At 47.0% G+C, this 10,000-nt stretch overlaps 1 protein-coding gene across 1 annotated transcript in view; it reads right to left on the reverse strand.

The window, feature by feature from the left end:
• The window catches only part of fez1 (fasciculation and elongation protein zeta 1 (zygin I)), a gene marked incomplete at both ends in the record, with an annotated part of 18,141 nt that extends 8,865 nt beyond the window's left edge, over window positions 1–9,276 (reverse strand). Inside the window, 4 exons of the mRNA XM_084436961.1 lie at window positions 1,770–1,935; window positions 2,195–2,281; window positions 3,199–3,298; window positions 8,930–9,276. Of these exons, the coding sequence (XP_084293087.1) occupies window positions 1,770–1,935; window positions 2,195–2,281; window positions 3,199–3,298; window positions 8,930–9,276 (700 nt within the window). The remainder of the gene's footprint in view (window positions 1–1,769; window positions 1,936–2,194; window positions 2,282–3,198; window positions 3,299–8,929) is intronic.
• Between the last annotated feature and the right edge of the window lie 724 nt (window positions 9,277–10,000).

The raw sequence follows: 10,000 nt of genomic DNA on the forward strand, positions 1-10,000 counted from the left end.
AGTCAGGTAGCTGGTAGTCTGGTAGCTGGTAGTCTGGTAGTCTGGTAGCTGGTAGTCTGGTAGTCAGGTAGCTGGTAGTCAGGTAGCTGGTAGTCAGGTAGTCTGGTAGTCTGGTAGCTGGTAGTCAGGTAGCTGGTAGTCAGGTAGCTGGTAGTCTGGTAGCTGGTAGTCAGGTAGCTGGTGGTCAGGTAGCTGGTAGTCTGGTAGTCTGGTAGTCTGGTAGTCTGGTAGTCTGGTAGTCAGGTAGCTGGTAGTCAGGTAGCTGGTAGTCTGGTAGTCTGGTAGTCAGGTAGCTGGTGGTCAGGTAGCTGGTAGTCAGGTAGCTGGTAGTCTGGTAGCTGGTAGTCTGGTAGTCTGGTAGTCAGGTAGCTGGTGGTCAGGTAGCTGGTAGTCAGGTAGCTGGTAGTCAGGTAGCTGGTAGTCAGGTAGCTGGTAGTCTGGTAGCTGGTGGTCAGGTAGCTGCTCGCTCTTCCAGATCGGCAGCCGTGGGGTTGTGCGACGCACCCTCCACAATATGACAATAGCTACCACATTGGATGAAATCCAATCCTGAAATCCAGAAATCCTGATATAAAATCAGAAATAAATGTATTAAATTAAAACTAAATAAATTAACTGAAAGACGTTAGTCTTGCCTGAGGCACAGCAACAAGAGGTTCCAGGCACCGCTGTTGTACTGTACAGTAACACACACACACACACACACACACACACACACACACACATTCACACACTCTATGGACCAGAGGGTCACTTTCTTACCCACATGCTGTGTATGCATGTATAAATATAGAACTAATAGCCACACATACATACACACACACACACACACACACACACATACGCACACACACACACACACACACACATACGCACACACACATACACGTGTGTGCACACGTTGGCCATACCAGGATGACTCATGCAGGGGAGTCACATGCTCACACATTATGTCCTCCAACAGGGAACCATATGTTCTGGAACAAGACGTCACACAGAGCTTTACAAGGAACACGGACGACTGCACCGGACTGAACCGAGAACCCAACATGGACGACTGGACCGGACCGAACCAAGAACCCAACTCTACAATTCTGGTCCAGAGATGGACCCGATTCCTCCATCTACTGTACGATGCATCGACAATTAAATTACGACAAGGTTTGCTTGCCAAGAGGAATCCAGTGGCCGTACAGTATTCAGTTTTTTGCTGTATAGAAAAGGTGATAAACGGCCGAACTAACTTAGCTATCTTAACTTGACTAGTTAATCTGCAGTCTGCAAAAACACGACACTCATCGCTAAAATAGGTGTAAAACATCGGTAACTCCAGCTCTAGTGCTCTCGTTCTCTTGGTCAGTGCAACTGTGTTTGATAACTTGCCCTACAACTGATTCTTGCTGTGAAAGTATGTCTCTCTGTCTGTTTTTATGTTAATTTTATTGCTGTAACTTTGTTTCTGCTGCCTTCTTGGCCAGATCAATCAATCAATCAATCAAAGCTTTATTTGTATAGCGCATTTCATACCCAGAGGCAACACAATGCGCTTTACAGAGAACAAGGGAGGTGGGCATACGACCCACCCCTACATATTCGAGAGGGAAGCAAAAAAACATTGCTCTTGAAAAATAGATTTTAATCTCAATGATGCCTATCTGGTTAAATAAAGGATTTGATTGATCTAAGAAGCTGTAAACTTGGCGCTGGTCAGTTCTCTGGTGGACGCGCGCTTATGGCAGCAACACGGGTTTGAGTGAGCGCCCCCTCACCTTCGTAGGAGACGTTGTTGTTGGTGGCCAGGGACAGCTGGCGAATCTCCTCCAGGAGGGAGGGGCTCGTCTTGGTCGAGGAGTGGACGCTCTCCTCCTCGTCCTCCTCCTCCGTCTCCCCCGGATCCGGAGAGTTCTCCATCATCTCGACGATCTCCTCGATGACCTTGTGGAGAGAGGGAGAGAGGCATGATGGGAATGGAGAGGGAGGGAGAGGTGAGTACAACCTCTATAGATCACTACTGTAAGGTGAGACCTGGCTTCTCTACATGCCAACAGACTACGGTTAAAGACGCTGTATTGATTTCGATCTATAAGGGTCCGATTCTACACGCACCTACGATAACGATCCATCAAGTCAGGAATTCCACCCCCTCAATGTCCTCTACGTAACAGGAAGTACGTCTAGTCTAGCTGCATCTCACCTGGTCAGCTGTGATGAGAGGTTCCTCGTTCAGGCAGTTGGCGTTGTCGTTCTTCTCGTTCATCTCCTCCTCCTCTTTTTCGTGGATCTGGGGAAACCCGGGCGAACGGGGGAGAGAGAGAGAGAGAGAGAGCGTGACTGTCATCGTCTCATCCGCACGCCGGCTGGCCGACCTTCCCTTGGGAACGGCGCTGTGATTGACCTCTGCTTATTGCTGTTCCTGTCGTTGGTCTAATCTGGGTTTGTTCTGCCGGAGCAGAGCGTACTGTTGATAGACATGAGAGTCTGAGGCTTGGCCCTGACCCAGTTCTGACCCGGTCCTGACCCTGGGACTGACCAGTACGTGTGAGGGGGGGTGGAACAGAGGGGGGGGGGGGGTCAGGGTGACAGGGACATCAAGGTCAACCAGTCTGGGTCTGTTGGTGCTGAGTGTCGTTGGGGTTTTGAGGACTGGAAGTTGAAGATTTGAAAGCCGAGCATTAGGTTCCCTTAAAACTGATTGATAAAACCTTAAATCTCAAGTTATTTCAGTACACTAATACTTTTTTTGTGTAATTATCCCTCTGGGATCAATAAAGTACCTCAGAACTACTACACAATAAAGTACCTACAGTACTACTACTACTACTACACGTACTACACAGTACAGTACAGTACAATACTACCACGCATTTAACAATTCTAAGCTTTTAGGGGAGAAAAAAACGGCACAATCCCAACAAGCAAAAAAGAAACATGAATCGGGATTAAAAGTCAACTTTGCATTTAAGCTAGGGAAATACAGCAGTTCATATCTTATCTTATTTAACTAAGGAAATACAGCAGTTCATATTGGATCTTATGACTGAGTGTTCAACATGGAGGAAGGAAGGAAACTGAGGAAAGTTAAATAGTCAAAAGTTCAAAGGTCAAATCTGGTTTGATCTGAGAGGATCTGTGTACCAGGAAGCGTCTGAAACGTAGCTTAACCAGGTGTGAAGTAAACAGGAAGTGACGTCACCGTACCTCCTGGTCGGACAGGTTCCCGTTGATGGCTTCTGAGTGGACGTCGTCCCAGCTGGAGACAGAGGAGGGGACGTAGTTGTCCGTTAGGGCGTCCCACACACTGGAAAACACACACCGCTTTCAAAACCTATTCCGGAATAGTCTACATTAGCGGTATAAAAACATTGAACATTAAACAGAATAGAACTGTGTCTGTGTGATCTAGCTATTGTAGATTTTGGCATAATTGTCGTAGATTCGCCGTATAGCATATACCTGCGACAATAGACAGGAAATCAATTTAACTACAGTATTATCTCATTCACTTCTCAATCCATAATAGTCAGATCAATCGCACGGATCAATACGCCACCGCAGACTTCAATATCCTGCGCAGACGTCAATATCCTGCGTGGGAACAAAGGGCGACAGAAGCCCATCTTGCTACTCTCAGAAAGGTATCCACTCAGAAGAGCTTCAGATAAAGATCCTCTCACGTCATCGGCTGAGTCGTCTTGGAGGCGTAAGAGCCTGAGTCCAGACAGCCGTTTGCTAGAGGGGGAGAGGACAGTATAGAGCTGGGCCTTTATTCATGTCTTTTGTTTTGCGTCAGCTTGGCACGGAACCAGTACCCTCATCCTGGTGGCACTACCCTCTAGAGCTACCCCGCCATGGAGGGAAACAAGCAGCCATTCATCACGGAGGTGACCTCATGCCTGGTGTCCACACACACACACACACATGCGCACACACCCACACATACACACCCACATACATATGCACGCACGTATACATATACACACGCACACACACACACATACACACATATACATACGCACACACACATACATATACACACACACACACACACACATACATACATACGCACACACGCATACATATACACACACACACACATACACACATACACACACATACACATACTGTACATATGCATACATACATATACGCATACATATATACACACACACACACACACACACACACATTGCTGACCTCACCTGCACACTCACACTCATGCACGTGCAAATCACATATTCCAGCCACACAAATGAATCTAGTGTATAGAGGGTACAGACACCAATAGAAACACACATACGCGCGCACACACACACACACACACACACACACACACACACACCATCTGCTAAGCAGGAGCTAGCTGGTACAGCACCGAATCTACTGTAAGATCAGGCCTGTAGTCCCCAGTGAGGGATGTAATATTCTAGATATCTGCACAATCAGCCAGTCAGGACACAGCATGGGGACACAGCACTGTCCATGTCCCAGCTGTGCACATCTGTCAGGACACATGCCTACTGTCAGGACATAGGCCTACTGTCAGGACATAGGTCTACTGTCAGGACATAGGCCTACTGTCAGGACATAGGCCTGCTGTCAGGACATAGACCTGCTGTCAGGACACAGGCCTACTGTCAGGACATAGGCCTACTGTCAGGACATAGGTCTACTGTCAGGACATAGGTCTACTGTCAGGACATAGGTCTACTGTCAGGACATAAGCCTACTGTCAGGACATAGGTCTACTGTCAGGACATAGACCTACTGTCAGGACATAGGTCTACTGTCAGGACATAGGTCTACTGTCAGGACATAGGCCTACTGTCAGGACATAGGTCTACTGTCAGGACATAGGTCTACTGTCAGGACATAGGTCTACTATTAGGACATAAGCCTACTGTCAGGACACAGGTCTACTGTCAGGACATAAGCCTACTGTCAGGACATAGGTCTACTGTCAGGACATAAGCCTACTGTCAGGACATAAGCCTACTGTCAGGACATAGGCCTACTGTCAGGACATAGGCCTAAGCCTCAGTGCAAGGCTTTTTTGCTTGATCTTTGATTTGGAAACTCACATTTTGAAAAATACACAGCAAATCTCTTTCAGATAATTAAACCCCCCCCAATCCAAATGATTCAGATGGCCAGTGATTAAGAGATCGTTCCTCTTTATTCAGTGGGCTTGTGGTTGGAGTGCCAGCCCTGAGATTGGGAGGGGGGTGGTTCGATACCATCGGTTCTCAAGGCTGCTTACTTTACACAGCTGATAATAAGCATTATTTGGTAGGTATGTGTCCATGAACCATGCATTGGAAAAGGGACAGGGGGAAATCTGTTTCGTCATAATAAACGTGTAACGTATCGGTGTGCAAAATCACTGAGGCAACCCTCGAGCGACTCCGACCGTAATGGCCGCCTCCAAACATGAGTCTTCAGTCACTGAAACCCGTCAATACGTGTCCTCCAGTCCTACGCGCGCGGCGTACGGATCAATAAGCGTACCCAAGGGCACCTACAACAACAACAACCGCGCTATTTTTAGCTTCATTTTCCGCCCGACGTGAGAACGACTTCCCGAGAGGCTGTCGGCGAACGGGAGGCCGAGGCCGAGGCAGCCAGACCGTACCGGAGACGTGAGGCCGTACCGGAGACGTGAGACCGTACCGGAGACGTGAGGCCGTACCGGAGACGTGAGGCATGAGAGAGGACGGTGAATAACCGCTGGGAGGGGAGGGGGCTGCGTTCAGGTTCACACGTGTAACTGACGGCTTGTTTGTGTTGCGGTCGCCCCCTGGTGGACAGTTTGGTGGCTCTTAGCAGGAGTGGACTCGTCAGAGATATGGATCCAACCAGAGAGAGAGAGAGAGAGAGAGAGAGAGAGAGAGAGAGATATCTCTCTCGAAAGAGAGACGGATGGTTGGATGCTCTAACAGTGTTGTGTAATAATAGTTGTTTTGTATTAGTTATATATTATATTATATTGAGCAGATGCTGTTAGGGCTGGGTATTGACAAGGACTTCACGATAAGTATCACGATACATGGGTCACGATACACTGCGATACGATACAATGCATATTGCGATACATTGCGATACCCTACATCATTTACAGAAAATACAGCTGAGAATTCAACTCCATCCCTTCTCCCTGGAGGTGATCTTGAGGACGGAGGGAATGTAAGGACATTTTAAATCCAGGTAAAACATGAGTATATATGACTGAATTCTATCCTTAATTTTCTATACATGTATCTATACCGTATCTATTCTGTCTTGTTCGGTATATTTTCCTTGTGTGAAAAAAAAAAAAAATACTGTATATATATATCTTCTTTTTTTACTGTATTGATACTGTACCACAGAAATATAGATACAGTATTAAAAAACATCATGATGTATTGCTGTATTGATTTTATTGCACAGCCATAGATGTTCCCCACTATATTCTGTTTGCAGGAAGAAGAAAACATTGATAGATTTTTTTTATTTTATTCATCATTCTAGTATTCCTAGGTCTATCCCGGGAATGCAAGGAAGTACTATGGTATAAGAACTGTTCAAGAATATTCCGCTTGCTAAATCTTATCTTTGAAGATGCAATTGATAAGGTCCCTTTTTATGACACGCACCCATATCCACTCCAGCACATAGAACCCATATCCACCCCAACACATACAACCCCTATCCACTCCAGCACATAGAACCCCTATCCACTCCAACACATAGAACCCATATCCACTCCAGCACATAGAACCCATATCCACCCCAACACATACAACCCCTATCCACTCCAGCACATAGAACCCCTATCCACTCCAACACATAGAACCCATATCCACTCCAGCACATAGAACCCCTATCCACTCCAACACATAGAACCCATATCCACTCCAACACATAGAACCCATATCCACTCCAGCACATAGAACCCATATCCACCCCAACACGTACAACCCCTATCCACTCCAGCACATAGAACCCCTATCCACTCCAACACATAGAACCCATATCCACTCCAGCACATAGAACCCCTATCCACTCCAACACATAGAACCCATATCCACTCCAACACAAATAACCCATATCCACTCCAACACAAATAACCCATATCCACTCCAACACATAGAACCCATATCCACTCCAACACAAAGAACCCATATCCACTCCAGCACATAGAACCCCTATCCACTCCAACACATAGAACCCATATCCACTCCAGCACATAGAACCCCTATCCACTCCAACACATAGAACCCATATCCACTCCAACACAAATAACCCATATCCACTCCAACACAAAGAACCCATATCCACTCCAACACATAGAACCCATATCCACTCCAACACAAAGAACCCATATCCACTCCAGCACATAGAACCCATATCCACTCCAACACAAAGAACCCATATCCACTCCAACACATAGAACCCATATCCACTCCAGCACAAAGAACCCATATCCACTCCAACACATAGAACCCATATCCACTCCAACACATAGAACCCATATCCACTCCAACATATAGAACCCATATCCACTCCAACACATAGAACCCATATCCACTCCAACACAAACAACCCATATCCACTCCAACACATAGAACCCATATCCACTCCAGCACAAAGAACCCATATCCACTCCAACACATAGAACCCATATCCACTCCAACACAAAGAACCCATATCCACTCCAACACATAGAACCCATATCCACTCCAGCACAAAGAACCCATATCCACTCCAACACATAGAACCCATATCCACTCCAACACATAGAACCCATATCCACTCCAGCACATAGAACCCCTATCCACTCCAACACATAGAACCCATATCCACTCCAGCACATAGAACCCCTATCCACTCCAACACATAGAACCCATATCCACTCCAACACAAAGAACCCATATCCACTCCAACACAAAGAACCCATATCCACTCCAACACATAGAACCCATATCCACTCCAACACAAAGAACCCATATCCACTCCAACACAAAGAACCCATATCCACTCCAACACATAGAACCCATATCCACTCCAACACAAAGAACCCATATCCACTCCAGCACATAGAACCCATATCCACTCCAACACAAAGAACCCATATCCACTCCAACACAAAGAACCCATATCCACTCCAACACATAGAACCCATATCCACTCCAACACATAGAACCCATATCCACTCCAGCACAAAGAACCCATATCCACTCCAACACATAGAACCCATATCCACTCCAACACATAGAACCCATATCCACTCCAACATATAGAACCCATATCCACTCCAACACAAATAACCCATATCCACTCCAGCACAAAGAACCCATATCCACTCCAGCACAAAGAACCCATATCCACTCCAACACATAGAACCCATATCCACTCCAACACATAGAACCCATATCCACTCCAACACATAGAACCCATATCCACTCCAGCACATAGAACCCATATCCACTCCAACACAAAGAACCCATATCCACTCCAGCACATAGAACCCATATCCACTCCAACACAAAGAACCCATATCCACTCCAACACAAAGAACCCATATCCACTCCAACACATAGAACCCATATCCACTCCAACACATAGAACCCATATCCACTCCAGCACAAAGAACCCATATCCACTCCAACACATAGAACCCATATCCACTCCAACACATAGAACCCATATCCACTCCAACATATAGAACCCATATCCACTCCAACACAAATAACCCATATCCACTCCAGCACAAAGAACCCATATCCACTCCAGCACAAAGAACCCATATCCACTCCAACACATAGAACCCATATCCACTCCAACACATAGAACCCATATCCACTCCAACACATAGAACCCATATCCACTCCAGCACATACAGTAGATCCCTATCCACTCAAGCCCGTAGAACCCGCTGGCTGATACTCACTCCTCGTCCTGCAGCCTCTCCTCGTCCTCCTCGCTGTGCGCCTGGTTCCTCACGGGCGCCAGGCCCTCCGTCTTGGTGTTGTAGTTGTGGAAGCAGACGTTGAGCTTCTCGTCGAACTCGTTCACCAGGTCCTCCATGGACTTGAAGCTCATCATCTCGGAGAAGTTCTCCAGCTCGGAGAAGTCCTCGCGGGTGATGGGGACCAGGGGGACCGTGGTGGTGGGGGGGGCGGCGGGGGTCTTGTAGGGGGAGTGGTCAGGGGAGGCCGGCTCCATGTCGTACTCATCCATCCTGTAGGTCCGCAGGTCCTCGAACTCCTCGTCCAGACACACCAGAGGGGCCTCCATGGCGGAGCGGTCGCTGCTCGCTCAGGGGGACGGGGACACCTGGGGGACGACAGGACAGGGGACAGGCTGGGCTGAAGAGACTTTCTGACGTTCGCCTCTTTAAACGGGGAGCGAGAATTTACCGGCTCCACACCCTGAATCACAAACCCGCATTAATTTTCATAATGAAGTGAAACGAAATGGTAATTTGTTCTGAGTGACAGGCGAGGAATTTACAGCTGTACTGTATTCTGTCTGTTTTGTAGAGGCAGGTGATCAGAGAACAGAAATAAGAGAGATATGATGTTAGAAGTATCATTAAACCAGCCAGGGTCACAAAAGGTTTGCTTTTAACTGCAATCATGTAGTCATATAGACAATTTCCATGCACGTGTGAGCTCTTTAAAAGCTGTAATCAAACCCAAACTACCCAAACTCTCTACAAGCTGTAACGTAACAAATAATTACATTTAACAAAGAACCCGATAGAGCCTGAAACCACACCTTGCTGACAGACAGAGAACAGGTGGGATGTTTAAATGATGTCTAGACAGAGAGGAACCAACCCATCTGGACCAGAAGGGACTTGGTCCCTGTGGGACCCCAAAATAGTTGGCTTCCCCTGGTAAACTGCTGCTCATTAAGCCCCACTATTGGGACTTGACTGATGAGAAGAGGGACTCGGGGACATCATGAACACTATACCATGGCCACCCATAACCGTGCCACTTGACAAAAGAAGTCC

Source organism: Borostomias antarcticus (assembly GCF_949987555.1).
Source record: "Borostomias antarcticus genome assembly, chromosome: 1".
In the NCBI taxonomy this organism is placed as follows: Eukaryota; Metazoa; Chordata; class Actinopteri; order Stomiiformes; family Stomiidae; genus Borostomias; species Borostomias antarcticus.